The sequence below is a fragment of the Vipera berus genome (assembly GCF_964194415.1).
Source record: "Vipera berus genome assembly, chromosome: 1".
NCBI lineage: Eukaryota > Metazoa > Chordata > Lepidosauria > Squamata > Viperidae > Vipera > Vipera berus.
The window spans coordinates 310,258,972-310,285,277 of NC_138202.1; the positions used below are offsets into that span (position 1 = coordinate 310,258,972).

The following is a 26,306-nucleotide window of genomic DNA, read 5'->3' on the forward strand; positions in this document are numbered from 1 at the left end:
TTTTCCTCATCATATTTTTCACATGCAGCCAAATGAGAATAACTGAAACTTTGATTTTAAACTAGGATGTAAAATCATGCTTTGAGTTTAAACAATCATGAAACAGAATGAAGAAAATGTATTTTTTAACTTATTCTAAGTTAATATTTAATTACAATTATATCAAACCACAGAAGAAGCATATTAACACCATAGAGATGAAGTAACATGCATCTAAATGAAATGTCACTCAAATATTTATTTAAGCATACAGTATATCAATTTTGCTCATGTACAGATCCTTGTTTAACAACCAGTCTGATCAAACTAACAAAGGCAACAGTCCTCATATTAGTTGCATTGGTCATGCGATTGCCATTTGTAATCTTCTTTGCTGGCTTTCTACAAGGAAGGTCAGTGGGGAAGCAGGCTGAGGGTTACAAATGCTGATCTTCTGAGGTCCTCACTTAAAGGCTCATGGTGATTTGCTTACCAATAGGAACTGGAAGTCTGGAATTTCTATCACTAAGTGGTGCATGAACGTGATGCCATGCTCTGTGACCACTTCGCTTAGCAAATGGAATTATTCTGGTTCCAATTACCATCATTAAGTGAGGACTACTACCAGTTTACATTTAATTTTAATATTGGTTGTTGTATTTAAATTGTAAAGACACAATAGTTGCATATTGCCTTAATTTTTTTCCCCCAGTGTAGGCATAAAGCCATGTAATTTGGTTTTCTTTGGGTTGAACTAGTCATGATTTCTGTGGTATAAGGACATGAAACTATTGTTGTTAATACTGACCTTGCAAGCAAAATCTAGCATCATGTCATGGCTTTTAAAGATCTGTCTGCCCCAATAACTACAGTGATGGTGCCTATCTAAGGACACATTTAATGAAAGCTACATTAGTGCATATATACAGACTTGTTAAAACACTTTGTCTCACTAATATTGATTGAACAGCAGTATTTTGTTTAAAGCAAGTGAATTTTTTTTCAATTATTATGTTACTTAAAAGTCATCAGGATGATAGCAACTATCAGTGAAATACATTAGATATAAAATAATGACATAATAATTGATCTGGATTTGGCAGGAAAAGAAAACACATATCTTCCTTTCTCTCTCTTGTCATATAATGCCAAAACCCAACTGAGATGATAGATAAAAGGGTTCTGTAATCTTGATATATATAAAATGTGCATGGTTTGTAGGCATATAGATTCCTCACTGCTGCCAAAATAATTGTTATGTCGATGAATATTTTTGCCAGTTAATTGTCCAAAATATTACATATATAATTACATACTGTTATTATACAATGTAACAGTAGCATTGATCCATAAGTTGTTTATATATAACATTTAGAACTTTAAACACAAGAAGCTAATTCTGAATTGATTGATTGAAACATTTATTTGCAACCATAGGTTTTAGCAAAGCTTAATCTGAAGACAAAGTGAGGCAAGGAAATTAACTGGAAACAAATTATGCCTGCTTTTGATTAACCCATATCTGCAATAATATTGTTGCAGCCCCTAATTTTCTGAACCCTGTGATGTCGCATCACACTAGATTCTTCCTTTCTTGTGATTATGGGATGGATTCATCCTTGCTTATTTGAGATAACCTTTGTGTGCCAACTACAAATGTGTTTTTCATCTGAGGAACACTTTGAAACTGTCCCCACATTAATTAGTGTTACAAGATAAAGAAAAGGAGAGAGAGCTTGAATAGGGTGAAGAGAAGGATAGTTTTGAAACATTTTATGTGCCCTCTTTTTAATGGGGTCCATTGTCTCCTCAGTGTTCATTTGTAATACCAACATAGTGCGTAGTGCACTATACTTGCTTTTCAGCATAGTTGTAACAAAGGGATGTTATGAATCTCCAACAAGAGAGGATATGTGTTTGTATGTATGTATGTTCTATGCACACACAAACACACATACACACACAAATGAAATAAGAAAAAAAAATCCCTATTTATTTCTGTACAGATATTTATTAAGGACAGCCTTAATATAATGAAATGTACTTTAGAGATAGGATTTGTTATGATTAGTAATCATCTCATCCATTAAGGTTAACCAGGCACCTCTTAAGATATTTCTTATTAAAAGAGGGGGGAAAAAACTTTCTATTCCTTTCCCAACTAAGCCAGTGCACCTTAATGCAATGATGATATGTTAGACACAGCAGTTGTCAAAGCATCGTATTACAGTGATGCCATAATGACACCCTGTCTCTGTAAAGTAGTCATGTTTTCTCAAATCACACGTTGCACCGTTGATTTCTGACATGACACTTCATTCAGTCGCTTTCCTTTTTTTCAGCATTGCCATTCTCTGACAATAGCAGCTGGTGCCCATTTTCCCACTAAGTGATTCACATTTTGCCACTTTGCTAGAGTGCAATTAGCTGAAGCAGGGGAAAAAAGAGTCATTGTAAAGTAGCTCAGCTGAGATTGTAACTCAACTCCATAACAAGAACTGGTGAGTCAGTGCCTTGAGGTGGGCAGAGAAAGCAACATTGAGATTTTTTTTTCACTTTTCTCACAAGAAGTATAATAACCTCTCCTTTTGGATTCTGGTCTTCTCCATGTTCTCATTCTTTATTGGCTTTATTTATTTCCAAATATAAATTCCCCCTCCTTCTCCTCTTTTGGGCAACAGAAATTTAAAATATATATCCCATTTTCATTTACTTAATACTGATGTGTTTGTATCTTATTAGATTAATTTGGGATTTAGTCATGCTGAGAGTTACAGCCACTGAATTCTGGACCTATTTAGCTCAGACTATTTGAAGTCCTCCTGATTTTAGCAGAATAACTGCTAACTGTTCACACATTCATGCCCTAGTCATATCTTGGTTGGATTACTGCAATGTTCTCAATATGGGGCTGCCTTTGAAGAGTATTTGGAAGCTACTACTGGTACAGAATCCAGTGGCATGGGCTGTTCTGAAGACGCCTAGCCTGGCCCATGTAACATCACTGTTACATGAGCTGCATTGGTTGCCAGTTTGTCCAGTTGAAGGTGTTGGTTTATCACCTTTAAAGTCCTTCATGGTATGGGACCAGGTTATATGGAGTATTTTCTTACTCCAGTGGGATTCACCATTCCCACTCACATTGGCAGAAGAGGCCTTCTTTGGACCCTGTCAGCCAAAGAATTATGGCTAATGGGATAAAGTAAAAGAGCCTTCTGCCTTGTTTCTCAGCAGATATGGAACATCTTTTCTACAAAGGTGAGATCTGCCTTCACCCTTTGGCCTTCTGGAAAGGCCTTAAAACCTGGTTCTGCAGGTTGGCTTGGGACCCTTATAGGGGTGCACTATGCTGCAGGTGACTAAGTGAGCGAGAGACAAAGGTCCACTCCTATACTATCCATGCTCTTGGTATTAACTTTTTATTTATTATTAACTTTAATTTTCATACTTTTAACATTTTTATATTTACATATTTATGCTATTATAAGCCACCTAAGGTCACTCGTGACAGTGAATGAGTAGCATATAAATTTAATAACTAAATAATAAATATAACCATCATTCTGGCAGTTCCACCACATTCCAATTCTTGTCTGGGAAGAAAAATGAGATATTCATTGAGTAAATAAGTAAAATGAATAGTACTTTAAGGGTGGCTAGATACTGCTCCAACTTGTTTGGGCTAGTTGAACGTAGGGTACATATGTGTACCATGAATACCTTATTATGTTTTAGAGTTGCAAATATATTCTGTATTGTTGTAGAAATCTCTAGCCCTAAAACTATATCCTGCTTCTAAATTATTTTAGAGTCACCTTATTGGTGAGATGGGTAGCATTTAAAGTAAATTATATTAAATTAAAATAAAGAAATAAAATATTTACTTAATTCTATGCCTGTTTTCTATTCATGCTGAATACTCAAGGTGGCTTATCAAGCAAAACAGTGCCATTTCCCATGCTTCTCCTCCACTGAAGATGATAATAACACTAGATTTTTGAGATAAAATGGGAAAAAGCAAAGCTGCATTTCATAGTCTGGAACCAATGCAAAAGTAGGTGCGCCTGATAAGAAAGGCTTTGAAAACCAAGGGCATCTTCAGAAGTGCCTCTCCTACAAATTTGAATGTCCAGACCAGCTTGCAATGGGGGAGGGAGCAGGTGGTGGGGAGACACAGTCTCTCAAAGTTAGATCTTAAACTATTGAGAGCTTTAAAGTTTAATACAACCATTTACATTGTACCTGGAAGTGTGTAGCAATTCTCAGTGGCGATCATATGCTTTTCTATTAGCATGGCTTCATGAAGTCATCCCAGAAATGTCTTCCCAGAAATTCTGCAGTGACTACAGTACTTAAATTTGTTCTTGTATCTCTTCCCATCTCTATTCAGACCATGAAAGCATAAACTCCTTTTTAAACTCCTTAGAATGCATTGGCAGAAAGAAAACATAAATATAGTAAATCAGTTTAAATATATATTAAATCCCTCCTTAGTTATTAGTGTTACAATATCAGATCCATGCTACTTTATTATGATAAAATCTGTTTATTAGGTAGTCCTTATTATCTGGCTGAGGGCTGTCAGTACAAGTTGCAAGTTAATTCTTTTAAGAGTCTGAAGAAAATAAGGTTACAGCTCACTATTAGAGCACATTCTTTATAACCAGACGGGTTCAGGTTGAACTTTTGCCATCTCTCTCTCTACTGACCAGCTAGAATGCTGAAAAGAAGCCGATGGTCAGTACAGGTGAAAGTCAGTTAGAACTTGACTCAAAATGTCTCCAAGCTAATCTTTAGAGCTAAAAAAACCCCTCTTTCCATATGCAAATCTTTTACTGTATAAAATATGACAAGGCTCAAATGGAAAATAGAGACCTGGGAGGGAAAAAGAATTAAAAGATAGTCTGCAAAGGAGTCCATGACTTACGACCACAGTGGAGTTGAAAATTTCTGTTGCTAAGATGTTAAGTCCATTTTGTCCCACTTTACGACCTTTCTTGCCACAATTGTTAAGTGAATCACTGCAGTTGTTAAGTGAACCTGGATTTCCCATTGACTTTGCTTGTCAGAAGGTTGCAAAAAGGATCACAAGACCCTGGGACACTGTAACTGTCATAAATTTGAATCAGTTGCCAAGTGTCTGAATTTTTATCATGTGACCATGGTTGTAGATGAGAAAAACAGTCATAAGTCACTTTTTTCAGTGCCGTTGTAACTTTGAACAGTCACTAAAATGAACTGCTGTAAGTCGAGGAATATCTTAATGCATACTTGTTTTTATTTGCTTTTATTTATTTACAAACATCTGTATTTTAGTGTTAGAATAGAATAGATTAATAACTTTATTGTCACTTTGAACGTACACTAAATTGGCATACATTAAAATGAAATTTCATTGCCTACAGCTCTTAAAGGGTCACCACCTCCAATATATACTACATAAATATGACAAAAGTAAATAAATAAAATACAGAATTATGCATATACCCGCATATATTATTTGAGACAGAAAAACAACAGTCTAGTTTGGGTTATGTATAAATGTGCATGGCATGAAAAACAAATCTTGCTAGTTTACCAGACCGATGGCATAGGGAACAAAGTTATTCGTTAGAATTGTGTTGTTAGAATAATCATGAAACCTCTTTATAATGCTAAATACGTTTTGGAGCTTACATTTGTCTTTTCATTTTATAGATGAAATATATATAAATTCATGTGGTCATCTTTTTTATATGTGTTCTCCAAAGTCCTCTGGATTTTGAAGACTACAAATCCCAGGCTAGGTTAGGAAATGCTGTCACTTGTTTCCAACAGTACGAAAGATAGGTTAACATATTTTGTTTTCCTAGAGATCATCCCCAATGGCCTACAACGTGCTCTCAGCCTTCTTTTTTAAAGAAACAAAATTAAAATACACCACCCCCACCCCCCAAGATACATCTTGGAAAACAAATTACATATATAAACATATTAAAATTCCCTTTTAAAAGACTTTAAAAATTGTTGGTTGAAATAGGCTGGAAGTTTATTTTCCTTACAAAATAACTCCAAAAATTTGATGGAATTATTCGAAAGTCCTTTTCCTTGATCCTTTGCTAGCAGAACGAAGGACTGATTTCAGTCCTTACTGTTGTACCTAAATAATTTATTTTTATATTTGTTTTATTTACATTTATTTTAAGAATAAATATTGTGTGCTTAAATATGAGACATATTATTTCTCATTCTAAATGTTAACTGCATTTATATTTTTATTAATCTTCTGTGACTTAAACCCCCTTATAACAGTTCATTGTAAAACTGACTACGAATGAAGATGAAGTTATCACTGTAAGAGTAGCTTTTTCTGAAAAAAAGTATTCTCTTTGAAATAAAGTTCTATTCGCTATATTCCTCTTAGACTTAATATGAATTTTAGTGCCTTTAATTTTAGATTGAAGTGAAGTCTGGAATAAAAATCATTGGCTGACGATTGAATTTAAAGGCAGAAGTTAATATTTCAGACATATAAAAATGGCTGCAGGAAATCTGGTAAAGAGAGCAAATAGGAATCAAACTCTTTTTGTGGGTGAGGGGTTAATAAGGCAACTTGAAGTGTAATGAGTAAGTAATGATTAGGAAATAATTGCTCTGTTACAGAGGTCTGTTTTACTTTTCACTACTGTACATCTCATAACAAGCTCAAATAATAAGTGCTAACAGGTTTATATCAAAAACAGAATAGAAGTATCATCCATCCCCAAAGTTAGGAACACACAGAACTAGTAGTAATTGAAATGTTTTATCAACATTTATTCCCCCTTTACCAAAAAGGTGGAAAAGAGATAAATTAACTTTCAGGGAGCAAGACAAAATTTCCAGCAGGGGTGATTTTGAATTATAATTCTAATTCCCTTTTTTGGTTGTCTTTGTTTTCCTCCTTTTTATGTTAGTGATATACTTGTGCTACTACTAGTACATTTCACTTGCCAATTACCCCTAGAGTGGCTTGGAGCGGGATAGTGCGACTGGGTTCATATATTGTAACAGGTCAAAATGTGGTTTCTTCGTGTTGACCTAACTTGTGTGAACAGAATTAATTGTAGTTTATTGAATTAATCATGATAAAACTATGCCTTACTATGATATGCACACCTAGTCTATATCATTATGTAGCTGGGTTTATATAGCATATTTTCCTCTCCATTTTCCCCAGACCAATTGCCTGTAAGGACAGTTAGCCTGGGAGAAAGAGACTGGCCCAAAGTCACACAGCCAAGGAAACCCACTGAAAGTCTTTGGACCAGTCACTCATTCTCGATCCAACCTATTTCACAGGATGGTGGCTCTAGGGAAAAATAAGAGGAGGGAATGCACCTAAGCAAAAGGCAGGATACAAATTGAATATATATACATACACAAATAATTATGATTAAGAAATGATTTAGGTTGGCTGCAGGTAATGCCAAGCCACAAGCCACAGAAGCTGGGATTTCATATTGAACAATTGGAACTTATCATTTTGCTGCTTTAATAGTGTTGCCTGAATTTTAAACAGAAGGAAATACATCTATGTGGCATTAATGCACTGTCTAATGTAGCACTTTATTCATTCAGTAGCCAGAGATAGATTTTTAAAATAGATTGCTTCAAGAAATGTGTGTTACCTCTCTTTCCTGATCTCCTACAAGATGTAGTTGTTGTGATGATTGGAATGGCAAAGTGGAACTAGGTGGCGTAACCGGATATAAATCTCCAGAATCAAACAATATGATATATAAATTATATATTATGCAGTTGTTCTTTCAGTTTAATTTGTTCAGGAGTTCATTACATAATCCATTCCAGAGAACTGAGCACAGGATCTTTTCCTTAGCCATTTTTCAGGACAAAAGAAAAATCATCCCAAGTGCCTTAAATCTTAACTCATATCAAATCTTTTCTTTTTTTAAAAAAAAAAGCTGTGTGGAATATGAAGGTTTTTTAAAAAAAGAAAACCTATGGATTCCTAAACATTTTTAAAACAGTTTGTATTTTTCCCAAAGCTAGATAAATGTTATTCAGAGGCATCCAGCCCTTACAGTCATTCAGTAACTACTAGATTGTGACAGAATTATGTGATATTTTAATTATAGACATACAAAATCCTGTGTCAGAATGAAGACATAGACTTCTTGCTGATAGACAGCAAGAAGAAAGCCAAGCTTTAGTAGCCTAATATTTCATGCTGTATCTCATATTGTAATGTATTTAAGAGCTGTCTAACAAGTATAAATTAATAAATTGGATATTTTTGTAAAGATTCTACACAGAAAGGAATTCATAAGGTTGCAGTAATTGAGTAGCAATCCATTTTCTTTCAAATGGTCTTGAGAAAAATGTTTCAGAATAAGAAAAATGAATGAAGGATTTATTAATTATAGATGTATTAATTACATTAGTCACCACAAGGTAGAAAATGGAGAGGAAACCTGACTGAATACAACTCATCTGAAACATTTATCCTCTTCAAATAGTGGAAAAATATTTTGTTTTTGGCTAGACTTTTTCCTTAGTTGTTGTTGTTATTATTATTATTATTATTATTATTATTATTATTATTATTATTATTATTATTATTATTATTTATTTATTTATTAAACTTATATACCGCCCTTCTCCCGTAGGACCCAAGGCGGTTCACAAGGCAATTAAAACAACATTACAATACAAAAATTAATAACAATTAAAATAGATTAAATTATTCTTAATTAAAATCTAAAACCCCTATAACTCTGATTAAAAACCCAATTACAATAAGTTAAAAATTTAAAAAAAAAATCCTCAGTCCTGGCCGGAAAGCTCAAAGAGCCAGGTCTTCAGGTCCCGGCGGAACGAACGAAAATCAGTTGGATATCATATTGATTCTGTTCCTTATTATTAACATAATATTTATCCAGGTAACTGATGACAAGATCGCTGATTAATAATCAGAATTTGTACTGACTTTGGGCTTGAAAATCTGCACCAACTTTTGCATCTTTATTGGAATTCCTAAGCAAATTGGTACTCCAGGTGCCATGTTTTTGTCCCATGTTTAAGTAGTCTTGATTTAGCAAAAGAATATGAGAATTCTAACAAATTCATTTCAGCTATACTTTTGTTTTTTGAAGGATTCTAGGATTGTTTATATGTTGTGTATGTGTTGAATAAGTTAAATATATTTTTGATTCTGCTGAAATAAATCAATCCTTATATAAAATATCATGACAAAAAATAGTTGGCTAATTGAGAAGATAGAACCAAAGTTCTGGTAAGTAAGAAATTCACTGCAAAATCACCTTTCCAAATTTGTTTAAATGCTCATATTTTTAAAAGGTAACATGTTCTAGTTTGTTAACAGTTCATGAAGCCATTTGAGAACTCTGCCCACTTATCCAAAAGGTTTTTTTTTCCACCTAAAATTTAGTATAAGAATGACATGGATGAATCAGCCAGATTGATACGTTTTTCAGGATTAGAAGCTATTTTTTGTTTAATATTGGCCCAACTCAAATTTTCCTCTGTCATAAGTGAAATAGATTTCACTGCATTCTTGAAAATCTTTCAAAGAGTACATTAGTATGGTGTTTGCCTTGACAGCACTGTCTCTTCATTTAAGAAGCATATAGCAATCAATCTGCCACTTAGAAGAATTTTTTTTCCAGTTTTAAAGTCAAAAAATGTGCAAGTTCAGATGTTTTTACTACTTCGAATACCTCCTTTATAATAAGAAGAGATCAATGATATTATCATCTGACAAGTAAAGCTTCTATTTCCTTCTTTCGACAACAGCATTTTTTCCCCAAAAATAGTCAAGTACTGGTTTTCATGTCGTATAGTCTTCCATATATATTCGATGCTTGCATTATTATTGATTAATCCTATGGACAACAGCTAAAGTGTAATTGCAGACAAAGCTTATGAATTATTCCATTTAGATTTTGTGAAAAAGAAATCAAGCTTAATTATCCACTGTAATCTGAGATCAAATATCTCTTTATAAATTTCTTTAAACATGATTTATTCTTTCATACTGCGATCCAATCAATACAGAAAGTACAGTCATGCTTTATGAAACTTGCTGACAAAAAAAGAATTTACTGAGCAAAACATTCATCTGATATAGTATACAGAAACAATTTTGATGTTCTTTGCTTTTGTTGTTACTGGAGGGGATAAATGTGTTTCTATAGGGCAGTGGTGTCAAGCTGCCAGCCTGCAGGCCGGATGTGTCACAATGAAACTGCGCCACCCCATTGCTGGCAATGGGAAAAAAGCTCCGATACGTCACACGACGTCATGTGACATCACGAGTTTGACATGTCTGCTATAGGGCAAAGAAATTCTAAGAACAATTTGGCTGTGCATTCATTATTGCTATATATGACAACTTTAGAATCTGGAGAGGTGATTTAAAAGAAATTTGCAAAAGTTCAAAAATATATTGTATTATATATTTTATAATTTTTGTCTATAGCCAATCTGAGGCTTTGCTACAGCTCTGTCAGGTGCTTATGCTGATTACCTTCCTGTAAAACAAGAGGTATTGACTAATGAATGAATGATGTACGTCTTTAGCCCTTGCAGCACTGCCTTTAAATATCATTGTCTTTAATGCACAGAAACCTCTTTCTCTCCCATTCTATTTACAATGCAGGCTTCTTTGCAGAATGTCAAGCAAGGATCGACACATTGATTCTAGCTGTTCGTCATATATCAAGACGGAACCATCAAGCCCTGCCTCCTTGACGGACAGCATCAACCATCACAGCCCTGGTGGCTCCTCTGACGCCAGTGGAAGCTACAGTTCAACCATGAATGGACATCAGAATGGGTTAGATTCACCGCCACTCTACTCTTCAGCCCCAGGTCTAGCGGGCAATGGGTCTGTCAGGAAACGATATGATGATTGCTCCAGTACCATTGCTGAAGATTCACAAACCAAGTGTGAATATATGCTGAACTCAATGCCCAAAAGATTGTGTTTGGTTTGTGGTGATATTGCATCAGGGTATCACTATGGTGTGGCTTCATGTGAGGCCTGCAAGGCTTTCTTCAAGAGGACAATTCAAGGTCAGTGCTTGATCTTCCTTTTCTCAGCTGAAGAAAAACCAGAGCACAATTCTGTTTCTCCTCCCCACTCCCTTTATTTTCTATGGAATTATTTTGTACAATTTGATTGGATCAAATCATGCTTGTGCTAGGCTCCAGTACAGTCTGTTGATGTTGTTATGTGAGTGAAGGCTGCCCAGTTTAGGTTGTCAGTTTTCATTTTGATATAAAAAAATAGATTAAAATGTCTTATCCATAGAAGCCTCTTTCTTACCAGTCTACTTTGGATGTGGGAGACTTTCTTACAAAAGTTAAGACAACTTTCCAGAAGTGAGTCCTGATACCCTCTGTCATGCCTATGTTGGCCTTTATTTTGTCTTGTGTGTGTGTGTGTGTGTGTGTGTTTGTGTTTTAAAAATGTATTTGAACAATAAGATGACCAGTTCCAAAATACATTTTATAATTTATCATATTAATTTATCTCTTTGATGCTAGTTTAGCAAATAAGTCCTGTAAGTCATTTTACATATTTTACCTACATTTTAAATATTTGTAGTCATTGCTGTCCTACTATTACAACTTACACATTGTGCTAAACTGTATAATGCAATTCATTGTCTCAGTTTCCACAATATGGTAAGCTTTAAATCATACTTTATAAAGATCAATAATTAGGGTCACATAACACATTGAGTCAAAACCAAATAAGTTGCGGTATAGCTTATCATGGACTGTATTAATCAGGTTATTGTGTGATTTGTTCCATTTTATTTATAAGGTAATTTCATGTCCTACCTTAAGTAATTCTGTTTATAGAAATAGTGCAGCTTTAGTATTAAAGGCTATGATGGGATCAACATTTTTTTCCGTCTCTTGTACCATCTAGCAATTATGCTAGCTCAGGCACCTTATAAGTAAAAGTGCAGGCAAGTTCTTATGTGAGATTGCCAAAGTCACAACAATCATAGGTGATTTTAATGAAATTTCATGAAATTTGACCAAATAGCAAAAGAACAGAGTTGGAAGGGACCTTGGAAGTCTTCTAGTCCAACCCCCTGCTCAAGCAAAAGACCCTATACCACAGGTCTGCAACCCGCGGCTCCGGAGCCACATGCGGCTCTTTCAGCCGTCTCCTGTGGCTCCCAGTCCTCTGCCATGTGCAGTCCAAAAAAAAAAGTGGGACTAAAAAAGTTCAATCAATTCAAATATGCAGGGTAGGTGCATATCTCGCCTTGGCTCCACTCTTCAGTCAAACCCTGTTCTGCGCATGCGCGCATGTACGTGCATGTGCACACATTTTTTGCGGCTCCCAGTTTTTCCTTTTGTGAGGGAACGGGGTTCCGAGTGGCTCTTTCACTGTTTCAGGTTGCTGACCCCTGCCCTATACCATCCCAGACAAGTGGCTATCCAGTCTCTTCTTAAAAGCCTCCAGTGATGGAGTACCCACAACTTCTGAAGGCAAGCCACTCTGCTGGTTGATTGTTCTCACTGCTAGGAAATTTCTCCTTAGTTCTAGGTTGCTTCTCTCCTTGATTAATTTCCATTTATTTATTTATTTATTTATTTATTTATTTATTTATTTATTTATTTATTTATTTAATAATATTTCTATACCGCCCTTCTCCCGAAGGACTCAGGGCGGTGAACAGGGCAAGAATAAAAACACAGAATTACAAAAATTAAAAAAGGATTAAATACATGCCCACTAAAAAACAGTCAATACAATAAAACAACAGTAAAAAAACCCCACCAATCCCCCCTCAGGCCAGGCCGGCTTGTTCGAATAAGAATGTTTTTAGATCGCGGCGAAAGGAGTGAAGATCGGGCGCCATCCGGAGCTCAACCGGTAACTGATTCCATAGCTCCGGGGCGCCCACAGAGAAGGATCTCCCCCTGGGGGCCACCAATTGACATTCTCTGATCGGTGGCACCCTGAGGAGGCCCTCTCTGTGGGAACGCACAGGGCGAAGGGAAGTTGATGCCGGCAGCAGGTGTTCCCTAAGGTACATTATTTCTGGTCTTGCTTTCTGGTGCTTTGGAAAACAGGTTTACCCTCTCTTCTTTGTGAAAGCCCCTCAGAAATTGGAACACTGCTATCATATCACCCCTGGTCTTTCTTTTCACTAGAAATACCCAATTCCTGCAACTTTTCTTCATATGTTTTAGCCTCCAGCCCTCTAATCATCTTTGTTGCTCTTTTCTGCACTGCTTCCAGAGTCTCAACATCTTTTTGATTAAGTAATCTAAGTTGGTCTTACTTTATAGAGTAGTACTAGCACTATTTATTGGTCTCCTAGATCTTTTGGCATCCTCGGGTAAGATAGCTTTTGGATTGCTGTGCAATTTCCTTGAGGATATTATGCATTACCCTAGGTTATGAAAGTGTCCTTTATTGAATAATAATACTCAAATAATAATATCCCATCTGAAATATGTAGAGTTTCAGTTTAGTTGCTTCCTGCTTCATTGTTTAGGACATTAGTAAAATAAGAAAAATACTGTTCTCTGCTTAGATATAAAATGACAGTAACAAGAAAGAAAACGTTCACCAGGCTCCCACAAAGACAAGGATGAACATTGCTAAGACATATCTTTATTGTATGTCAAGAAATGGTAGTGTATAAACTACTTGAAAACTTCTTAGCTAGCAAGAAGGGCCATTCAGAATTTAAATCTGGTCACCTCTCACAGCCTTCATGTTCTCTTTCAATGCCACTGTCACAAAAGAGAAAAAAAGGTTCCTTTTTATCTCTAGCTCTCATAGTGTTTGTTGATAATACATACTAGTTTTCATTCTCTGCATTCCTACTATCCCATTTTGGTAAGCCCACCAAGTTAGGCTAGAATCTTCCAGTCACGAATCAAATATTGACAGTGTAATACATGTTTGTAGATTCCAGTATATCTTTTGTACAATTATATAGTTAAAAAAGAACCCAAATGTCATCAGATTGTTTTTATGTGGCCATCTGTCAGACATTAACCCAGAAGAAAACAGAACAAAACTCAAAACAAAAGAAATATAGGAAAGTCCCTTAAGACTATTTGCCCATCTAAACTAGTGTTATTTACTCTGACTGGCAAAAGTTATCCGGGGGCTCATGGAAAGATCTGCCATCAGCTGCTACCTGACACTTTTAGCTGCAGATGCTATGCATTGAACCTGGGACTTTATGAATGTAGAACATATGTTCTGTCATTGAGCTACGATTTCTTCCCACTAAGCTGTAGAAAATCCCTGCAGAGAACATGTTGCTCTTGATAATTCAAGCTGAGGCATCAAAATAAAACAGAGCACAAAACAGGTCACAATCCAAATCCAAACCGGTCTGGATAAGATTACTTTGCAGTTCTAAAACTAAAAGCCAATGTCCATGTAGCACTGAAAATTCATGCAAGACTTCCTGAAGAAAGTCTGCCTAGTTATTCTAGACAGAGTTTTGATCTTCAATGGTAGAAATGATAACATTGTGATTAGAGGCTTGAGCCCAGGGTATAGCATACTAAGTGTAGAATAACATAAAAAATATTCTCATTTTTGTTGTGGGTAAAAGTTGTTTCAGTATAGGGTATGGATAGAATCTTTAGTTCATGTATTTAGAATGGAATAGAATAGAACTGGAAGGGATCTTGGAGGTCTTTCAGTCCAGCCCCCTGCTCAAGCAGGAGGCAAGTGACTGTGTAGCCCAGGGGTAGGCAACCTCGGCTCTTTTATGACTCATGGATTTCAACTTCAGCTACGCTGACTCAGGAATTCTGGGAGTTGAAGTCCATGAGTCATAAAAGAGCCGAGGTTGCCTACCCCTGGTCTAGCCTCTTAAAAATCTCCAGTGATGGAGTGCCCACAATTTCTGGAGGCAAGGTGTTCCACTATTTATGGATAGATTTTATTTATGGAAAGATTTTAAAAGTATGGGATTATTTTATAGTTTGGAGCATAAAATGATAAAGACAGTTGAATCATCTGATTGTTATTCATGCACATACATACATAAGTACCCCACAGTACTTCTTATCATATCCTCCAAATGAATAATTTGTTTCTTGAGTTGTAAAAGTTTCTGCCGGATTAATTGTCTAGATTTGGTTAACTTTTGTTTCTCTAAACATAAAAGCAATAATTGATTAACTATCATAGCACCAAAAAATGACTATATCAAGGCTACCAGAAGATGAATGCTTTAACCCAAAGTCCCCACAGACAATATATTACTCTCCTTTCTCCTTCTGCATCTATTTCCATGATTGTAATCCCATTTATTCAAATGTATTGCTACTTTTCTCAATTTATATCTTACCTCAAACTATGATGACTTCACATTATAGAAAAGTGAAAACTAGCAAGTTCTAAAAATAGTACATTGATTTTTGGAGCTTGTCAATTTTATCTGTATTCAGTAGTAACTTGAAAAATAGCATGCTTTAAATAAAGAAGTAAATAAAATTCAATTTTTCTCTTTACAGGTAGAAACACCCCCCCCCAAAAAAAATGCCCTAGAATTATGACAGAGAAAGATGTTCCTTTATTACAGAATGCTAATTACATAGAACTAGTCTTCCTAGTTAAGAAAGCTTTGAACTTATGACCTTTTATGTTGTAATGACCTGTTAAAGTTGACAGTAGTTTCAATAGCAAATCATGATACAGGTATAATCTACTTCTTGGGCATGCCAAAAGACTAATTAGATAGAACTAACAGAATGATAAATAATTTTAGGAAATAACCTTTTATCATGAAAGCCAGTGGATAGGTTTACATACCATATAACTTGCCAAATGGAACAGTTCTGATGGCACAGACTTAACATGTGGTCATGCTATTTTTTTCACCTTAACAAAACTTGAAAGCTGTTAATTTTGACGAGATTGTGTCAGCCTCTTAATCATCATGGTAGCTTATTCCTAGATTCTCTAAAACCAATCTATAGTTGATTGGCCAATTTGGTGTGTGTGAAACAGAGAAAGAATGGGAAAATCTTCCCCAATCTAGTTTCATCCAGATATATTCCACAATTTTTATGCTGGATGAATTGATGTGATGGAATGCGCAGCTGGAGGAGGAATGGGGGAGAATGTCAGCAATACATGGCTTCACAGGGAGGCAGTACATTCCATAGAGAGGACCAAGACAAGAGACTTTACAGTCCTGAATTGGATGGGGGAGAAGGAAAAGATTCAGAGTAGCCTCAGGCTAGAATTTCCCAACATATATCTTTAGAAGGTTATAGCTTTACTCTAGTGAGATTCTGTTGATTAGGTGTAAGCAAATAAAGAACTGAACTCAGTTGGATATCACTGTGTTGTCTTTGGACTTAGGCTTCATTGCTGAAGTTTACCACAGTGAGAGCCTCAAATATGAAATCTCAAAATTGGTAATTTTGTAGGAGGAAATAGCTAGATTCATAACCATTGTTTAAAGTTTATTCAGGGAGACAGGTTTTCAACTTGAGTACTATGTAGTGCCATTAATGGTCTGTGTATAGTTATTGATACATTTATTTGTATTATTTGTACCTTATCACTTTTGCCAATCCCAGATCAGTGAAATTGCTAGTTTATATATAATAAAGCCATGGTAACCAGTAGTTTCACTTTCTATGCACCCATAATCCTAGTTCTTCCTAACCACTCCCACCCATATAAAATACATGGTATATGGATATTTAGTTATCCCTGCTATGGTATTGCCTTCATTAAAGCTACAGCCAAATAGCACTTTTTAATTATTGCAGAAGGCAGGCATATTAGACCCGGTTTATAGCATGGCAATTCTGATGTCCTCTTTATAGTTCTAATTAGAAGACCTTCATTGTTTTGTGAGTATTGGATGAATGTAAACCTGCTTATGAGAGGAAAAGGACTTTGATGCATCAATAAACAAATTTTCCTACTGAGATAGTACAATCCTAGTACTATATTTATTAAACATGATATAAACAGCTCATGCATAAAAGTTCAGGAACAGTGAATCAGAACAATCAAAATTTGGGGTGTATTTTCCCTATGATCCATCCCAATTAATTTCTGTACTGTAGCTTTGTATCAATTGCAAATGCAAGATTGTTTCAAGGCTAGTCTTATGTAAGCCTATTGTTACTGTTCAGTCAGAAAGTATAGTCATATAACTCATTGATTTGTACACTGGGCACTGTGTTGTGGAAGCAAGTAGAAAAAATGTTTCCATCTTAGATGATGCTGCCCATTTCAACCTCTGTGAGTGTGATCACCCTTCTTGTGTTTGTAAGGTGATATATTGGAAAGACTGTGGTGTTAGAGGAATTAAATTAACTTACTTATAGAATTTGTTGTCTTGCATGTGGATTACTTTATTGGCTGCAAGGCAATGTTGTTCTTCATGCAAGAAAAGACAGTGGTTCTGTGACTAGTTACATCCCTAAGAGATGGTATCTGGGAAGATACATTATTGTTAATCAGATAACACTCTGTCAATGTTATATTGTTATATAATGTTATATTATTTAGAGCAGCCATCCAGATGAATGAGAGACATATCACACCATTCTCATATATCTTTATCAGGGGTAAAGAGAATGCTGATTAATGTAATTCCAAATATCTGGATAACTCAAACTGGTATGTAGTAATTACCAAACAGTTTACCAGATTTATAGGCAAATATATTCCCAAACCTTACCTTGAGATGTTAACAATAGAATTTGGTTCTTCTTGCATGGAAAGCATGTGCTAAACATATGTTAGGTATGAGACAGCAAGATATAAGCCAATGCAGTATGTTTCACTATGTCCCATATGAGATTTTTTTCCCCTGCTATGCTGTTGATTATCTCTATTCTGTGGGTGTGATACATTATTGGTTGATTTCATAGAAAAAAGACACAGTTACTGTTGCTATAAACTCCATAGGACCAATTTTTCTCCTTAATTGTATCATTCATACTCAAAATGAATCTTGGCTCCAATGTTTCCATAGTGAACTGACCAATTGATTTCCCCACCCAGAATAACTAATCGGCACCCTGCCATGTAGGACTACAACTTTAGTTCCTACCAAACTGATAGAGCTCAAGGCAAGGCAGTTTGGTGGCAGTTCACAATCTGAGCCAAAATCTTCACTGTAATTGCCTGTTTTCATCTTGCTTAAATTTAATTCTATGTATTTATTCACTTCTTTACTTACGTACTATGTACATAAGCTAATCCTCTCTACATGTACTCGACATATGCAGGTTTTGGAGCAGCACACTGGTAATAGCAGTTATATATATAAATATATGGGCAGCATCATGGTAGGGGGAACATCAACACAAGTGTAGATTAATGTCGAGTGCCAGGAAAATCGAGAGATCCAGACAGTTCAAATGGGTATAAATATTTATTGCAAGCTTAAGCTGTCTACAAGAATCTGAACTACTAACAGCCAAGGGAAATTACTGGGAGATAAGAATGGATTCAAGTTGGACTGGACTTAGATCTCTTGTGAGCACAAAGGGACTCATGACTGATGACACATTTGACTCCTCCCTCGATTTCAGCTTGGTCATATCATACAATTAATATTGAATTAAATTGTAACTGATAGGGAAAAATGAAATTGACTGTATTGTCATCCACATTCTTTAGGATGCTGGCAAAGACCATTGTTCCCTCTTACTGATTACCAAATTTTCCAATATTAAATTGGAGAATATAATTATTTAGATCCATCCTCTCCCACCAATGGATTGTTAAGGTCAGAATGTGTTATTAGTTTAAACTTGTTCCCATTCCTCAAATATCATTTCTTCAGCTTTTTGTGTTTCCTCCTGCTCCCCCTCCCTAAACTATTGAGAAGCCATGTTCTTGTGAACCATGGAACTCCTTCCTTCCTTTGAGTACTCTAGCTCTGATATCCAGGGCAAAGGATGAACAAAATCCAGGGCAAAAGGGATGAAAAAAATTCCAGAAACTTTTTTTAAAATTTGTCTATATTGCTGTTATTTTGTTGTATTATGGGAAGGATTCAAGATGGGACAGATACTCCTAAAAGTGTTGTGTGGATTAGTTAAAATGAATCCATTGTTAATCATTAAAGTTTCTTCAAGGCATAGGGAAAATGTAGTTCTATTCTACAAAAAACTGATTTCAGAAAGTAATAATTGAGTAAGTTAACCCAATTGTTAAGTTACAGATTGAGATGTGATAATCACAAGTCAATGCCACTCTGAACTTAGTATAAACGGTGGATTTATAATTGCCATTTTCTATATTAGCATTACTTCAGAAGTGGATCAGTTAAAGTAGAGTTTAGACAGTGGTGGGATTCAAATATGTGAACAACCAGTTCTCTGTGTGGATGCCACTTCTGGAAGCCCATTCTGGGTTTGGGCAACAAAAAATTAGCTACCAGTTCTGCCGAAGTGGTGCAAACTGACTGAATCCCACCACTGAGTTTAGACTTTGGACAGTTTTAGCAGATATCTAGCAACTTTCCTTAGGCTCAGAGCTAACTGGGTGACCTCTCAGCACTAGGGATGAAACAATGGCAAACCACTTCTGAAAAAAAAAAAAACTTGCCAAGAAACCTGCAGGGGCCTATCCGGGCAGTCTCTGAGAATTGGACAAGATTGAATAGAAGGAAAAAAAAAAAACCTTTGAAATGAGGGAAAAATACTTTGTAGTTTTGTATCTTCCAACAGTTACTGTTACACAATTTTCAGTTGATAATATGCTGTTAGGTCTAAAAGATTGTTTTGAAGAACATAAAAATCAAATCAGTTATTTGGGTTTGCAGATTTTTAACCAATATTTTTAAGTAAAAGAAAAGGCCATACTTCATTCTTGGCTTCAGGACAAACATGGCAGATCTCCAATGAACCTGACATAAAGTGTAACCTGAATTCATCATTACCTGATTAAATTATTCACCTTCCTTATATAAGTTTTTTTAAAAAACTCTTTGCATCAGCATTTCCTTCCAAGAACATTTTAAAGAAGAAATGACAGATTTGTTTTGCCTGTCTTGCCCTATTTGTCCAAATTGATTAACCAAGTACTAAACAAGTTTCCTCATCTCTAAACTTTTAAACTTTCAGTAATTACTGTAGAACAAATGAAATATAAACAAGTGATCTAATAAATAAAGAAAGCCCTTATATGGATACATCAAACGTTCAATATACTAACCCTCATAGCCACTTACCTTCCTGTTGAAATTAATTGGACTGGCTTAATGTACTGCAAGTCATTAATCTACCTAGAGATATTTAAATATGTTCTTAATTATTTTTAAATATTTAAATTCTGATTGAGGCATCAGGCACTTTATTTAGATTTCACCTTATCTATGAAGCTTTTATAGCTCAAGGACAAATTGCTATCTGTCCATTTCCTCCCTAAGAATGTCCCCTAAGATTGTAACTGAAGCTTCTTGAAAAATCAGAGTATTATTTGATAATTTATTAATTTATAAATTATAAGTGTTATTGCTAGTACCAGTGATATAGAAAACATCAATTGTTTCAGAAATTATTTTTAGTTCAGTGTTTTTCAAATTGGGACTGGTATCATCTTGCTACATAACACATAACAGGTGGGTGACTGTAAATTATATAATTATTATGTAAATTATTCTTCTGTGTGCATTTTCTTTCTCATTACTAAAGAACATTTTCCTCTAATGCTCAGGACATTCCCATATATCTAAATAGAACGCCTCTTTACTATTCAATCTCTGTGTGATTACTTATTGGTTCATATTAGTTTTAATGAGCTTATTCCTTCAAGCAACCATGATGTTCTTCAAGTTTGTGCAGGAATCTGAAAAAAAGATTCTGAAGGTCTTCTTTCATGGATAGGGTAGAGGTGGTGGTTGTAGATTTTCAGATATCCAAAACATTATTTATTAATCAATCAATCAATAAAATATATACATAAATTTCATAGCATCTGGCATCCAACCAATTATCCACACAGCTGGGATAAAATACATGTCTTTGCAAGATGTAACATACCAATTTCCCCCCTTAACCCCTCTAAATATATAACGTGCAAAAAAGGACTCCCACCCTATATCCATTGTGGGGGGTTATTAGGACCACAATAGAGATGCTGATGGTTTCTATGTGCCCCTAAATTGCACCTGATCTGCCCATGACTTAAAATGTATATATTCATGCTCCCTTAATCTCAATGCTGTCTGGAACTGAGAAAAATAGATTTGCCTGTTTAATAGTCTTCAGCAATCTCTTGGTTTTTCAGCAATCTTTGAGGAAGAAGCATTAGTCAAACTGGAATCTAGACTAAGATTGGATTCAGATTTGCCTCACAATGAAGAGAACGAGGAAATGGATGAAGTGGCAGTTTTTAGTCCCTGGTTTCCATGGTATTATGAGGTGGTTATCCCTCAGTCTCTTTTCTTCATTGCTAGCAAAATGCCACTGAGTGGTAGCCTGGTGTTTGCATTAGTTTGCTGTGTTGAGTTATTTGTAAAAATAATAGGAAAATAATAAATAAATAAACAAACAAACAAACAAACAAACACATACATACATACATACATACATACATAATATTCATGTAGAAAATGTATCCTAAAAACGACATTTATACCTTAGTTATAATAATAATATAAAGTTGGAAGGGACCTTGGAGGTCATCTAGTCCAACCCCCTGCTCAGGCAGGAAACCCTATACCATTTCAGGCAAATGGCTGTCCAGTCTCTTCTTAAAAGCCTCCAGTGTTGGAGCATTCACCACCTCTGGAAGCAGGTTGTTCCACTGGTTAGTTGTTCTAACTGTCAGGAAGTTTCTCCTTAGTTCTAGGTTGCTTCTCTCCGTGACTAGTTTCCATCCGTTGCTTCTTGTCCTGCTGTCAGGTGCTTTGGAGAATAACTTGGCTCCCTCTTCTTTGTGGTAGCCCCTGAGATATTGGAACACTGCTATCATGTCACCCCTCACCCTTCTCTTCATTAAACTACACATACCCAATTCCAGCAACCGTTCCCTATATGTTTTAGCCTCCAGCCCCCTAATCATCTTGGTTGCTCTTCTCTGTACCCTTTCTAGAGTCTCAGCATCTTTTTTACATCGTGGTGACCAAAACTGGATGCAGTATTCCAGGTGTGGCCTTACCAAAGCAGGTAGTCCTCGACTTATGTCCACAACTGAGCCCAAAATTTCTGTTGCTAAGTCAGCAGTTAAGTCAGTTGTGCCCCATTTTATAACCTTTCTTGCCACAGTTGTTAAGTGAATCATTGCAGTTGTTAAGTTAGTAACATGGTTGCAAAGTAAATCTGACTTCCACATTGACTGCTTGTTGGAAGTTGCGAAAGTGATCACATGACCCCAGAACACTGCAACCATCATAAATATGAACCAGTTGCCAAGCTTCTGAACTTTGATCACATAACCATGGGGATGCTGCAATGGTAGTAAGTGTGAAAAATGGTCATAAGTCACTTTTTTCAGTGTCATTGTAACTGAACACTCACTAAACAAATGATTATAAGTCAAGCAAACCTGTATCTTGAAGTTTCCTCTGAGAGTGGATAGAATCTAATAAAAACTAGTGGAACATCTGAATGGGTTATCTTAGGCTAGAATTTCTCCTTCTTGGAATCTTGGCCACAAGGAAAGCTGCTGGTTGGGGAATTCTGGGCATTGAAATCCACCTTCTTAAAGTTGCCTAGGTGGAGAAAATCTGTCCTAGACAGATTATGGAGAAAATACTTTAGCTCTTCAAACTGAGCTAAGGGGTGGACATGCAGAAGGAAACAAAAACTTAGAAAAGACTTAGGTGACCATAATTCCTAGACAGAAATGGCCACACCCCCTTTCATATCCAGAAGGGAAACAGAGAATTGAATCTTATTTTAGCTAGATATGGGACCATCTTTTCCATCATACCTGAATACTATGCCTGCCATACACACTCACTGCTGCTTTCTTCCTTTCAGTATCTGCTCGTGAAGTGACAATTTCTCTCTGCCTAGTGGCCCCTGGTTACTTCTGAGTCGATCAAAAGTCTCATGGGATACTTTGTGGTTGGTACATAAGCATAATCTTTTCACAGATATTGAATCAGTTGCTATTGTAATTGCACAATGGGATTCTAATTTACCCATTGTACAATTTGTAGGAATTTCCTATTAATAATTTTCATGTAGTGATGCAACAATCTGCATGTAAATAGTGGTGTCTCCCTCACTGCAAGGTTTCAGATGGGTCTGGATGGCCAGTTGTTGGAGATAGTTAATTGGATTCCTGCGCTGAGCACTCAGTTCTTCTGTCCTATAGATTTCTTTCCATCTGATACATTCTGTAATTCTGTGAATTGCACTCAAATATTTGGGGATATTTTCCTTCAATAACTATGCATTTCTTTGTTTGTGAAGTGCTTAATTATTTGCCTAGCACTGATCTTAGTGTTGCAAATCACCAAATCTACACTTTGCCCTTACACATTTTTTCCAATAATTTTAATACTATTAATTCTAGTGATAGTAACTTGAATGGGTATCAGTCAAAAGATAAAATAAGACTTGAATAGGATTTATTTCCCTACTCTTCCTGTTTGGGGCCATACCTTTCTCATGTCATTTGTTAGTACAAAAAGTGTAAGTTATTGATGCAATCTACCGATGATCCAGCATCTTCTCACTAATTAAATGTAAGCACTGCTTCATTTTTTTATCACACATCTAACTAATGTGTCACTAAGGCTTTCAACGTTGTTATCAAAGCCCTTTTTTATTTTTCACATATACATTATTCATAATAGCTGACTTCATTACTGGAGCCTTTGTAGTATAGGAAATTTCTTTACATTCTAATATGGATAACTTCCTTATCTATTTTACCAACTTCTTTTTATCACAGAAAGTATTGATAGCCAGGATAGATCAAGAAGAATTAATGAGCCGCCTAGTAAACTGAGCTCTTCTGGACCCTGAAATAACATAATGTTCCAAGTGGTTTATGATAAGGGAGGTATCATAGAAGCATATCCTCCATCAAATACTGGCTGACTTTGCTAATTAGACAAATAGGAGAGGATAGTATTTCCTTCCTTCCTTCCTTTGTCCCTCCCTCCTTCCCTCCCTCCCTGCTAAATTATTCTGCTGTCCTTATATAAACTTGGCTACTTCAAAAAAAATGTATCACCTACACACACCCATGTACACACATTTATAAAATAATTATGGGTCAGAGGGAAATGACCTACTTTCTTCATTATCTAAAAGTCAACACCCTTTAGAATTTTTTTTTAACTTTTATCTGAATAGTAGCTTTGCCATTTATATTCTAAAAGATCTATCTATGTGGACATTAAGAGTCAACTATGACGCGGGACGCGGTGGCTCAGTGGGTTAGGACGCTGAGCTTGTCGATCAGAAGGTCGGCAGTTTGGCGGGTCAAATCCCGAGTGCCGCGTAACAGAGTGAGCACCTGTTACTCGTCCCAGCTTCTGCCAACCTAGCAGTTCGAAAGCACGTAAAAATGCAAGTAGAAAAATAGGGACCACTACGGTGGGAAGGTAACAGTGTTCTGTGCGCCTTTGGCGTCTAGTCATGCCGGCCACATGACCACGGAGACGTCCTCGGACAAGCGCTGGCTCTTCGGCTTTGAAACGGAGATGAGCACCGGCCCCTAGAGTTGGAAACGACTAGCACGCATGTGCGGGGGAACCTTTACCTTTACCTTTATGACTTTATGGTCCATAATGAGATGAAAGCTTATCACAAGGTACATTAAGTGCTATTATTTTTGGCCCTTCTAGAGAAATTGAAGACATTTTTAACATCATTTGTTTCTTCAAGCTTACCTCTGGTTGTATTATTTTAAATCTGTATGTTTAGAAACACTGCTAGAAAACCCACAAAAATACTTCTAAACATTCCTATATTATGTGGGTTAAGTATAGAAATTTCAGGCTGACATGAATTTTACTTCAGGGCGCTGTCTGCATGAAGCAAGAATATTTTAAAACATCACACTTATGTTTAGGTTATGATATTTTTGTTGCCAAAGTATAAAACAAAAAATTACAAATTATGCCCTTGCACTTCAGTTACATAGAGTTTGTTATTCTTTCAGTCAGCTGGATGTAAGCTTGTAAATGAGAAAACTATATTGCCTGAAAACTAAATAAGAATTTTAAATAGGTTTTCTAAGGTATTATAAACTGTACTGTCATTCTTGTTTCCTGAATTAAAAGCCTTGGCTGCCAGGCTGATATGTTATTATTCCTTGCAGAACATTTTTTTCCAACTACTAGAAAAAGTAGGCACATTCCAATTTGTATCATTAATAGTTTTCCCCTCAAATAATATAATATATCTGATTAAAAATATTCTCTCTCAAACCCCACTGTTTTTGCCTTTGAAAGCATAAAGGGAAAATGCCAAGCCATAAAAGTCCTATAAAATTCTATATGTATATGGTTGGACTGGGAATCTACAAACATTTTTAATAAAAAAGAAAGAAAAATAATACAAGGAAACTTTGATTTTTACTGTACTTGAAATGTGAACTCTAATTAAAATTGATGTAAAGTAAAGGGTGCTTGGAACAGCACATTTTTGGCTCTTTTTTTGTTTATAGAACATCATACACACACATATATTTAACAGCTATAGAAAACTATGATTTATTGATTCATTCTTTAAGAAGCTATTGAAAAGAACAATGAGAATCCCTCCCCTCAAGATCTAAAGGGCTTTGCCCACTTTCTATCTGAATACTGCACTATTCTGCTCAATATGTTAACCCATCTACCATATTCTCTTCAGTTCAGCTTTGATCATGTCCCACCTTGAGTATGATTTCCAGGTTTGAACATTACACTTTAAGGATTCGTAGAAATTAGAAGTGGTTGAGCGATGATTTACAAAGATGATTAAGAAATTACAAGCTTCCTACAGCAAACCATGTGAAGAGAGATTGAAGGGATTGGGTATAAAATTGAAAGAAGGTGATCGGGAGAGATATAACAGTATGTATGTATGTATGTATGTATGTATGTATGTATGTATGTATGTATGATTTATTTATTTATTTATTTATTTATTATTTATTTCGATTTATATACCGCCCTTTCCCCAAGGGACTCAGGGCGGTTTACAGGGCAAATTATAACAGTACAATATATACAGGTTAAAATAAAATAAAATAACCCCAAAATAATTAAAAATTAAAACCTTAACCCAAAACCCTCAGTCCAGGTCAGCAAGCTCAAATAGCCAAGTTTTTAGGTCCCGGCGAAACGAGCGAAGGTTGGGGGCCATCCGGAGTTCCACAGGCAGCTGATTCC

General features: G+C 35.7%; 1 protein-coding gene across 4 annotated transcripts in view; it reads left to right on the plus strand.

The window, feature by feature from the left end:
* Positions 1 to 26,306, plus strand: part of ESRRG (estrogen related receptor gamma) — a 202,893-nt gene that overhangs the window by 32,204 nt on the left and 144,383 nt on the right. For all 4 annotated transcript variants that reach the window (XM_081312890.1, XM_081312891.1, XM_081312892.1 and 1 more), the window contains exon 3: positions 10,640 to 11,055. In XM_081312890.1, the coding sequence (XP_081169016.1) occupies positions 10,640 to 11,055 (416 nt within the window). The remainder of the gene's footprint in view (positions 1 to 10,639; positions 11,056 to 26,306) is intronic.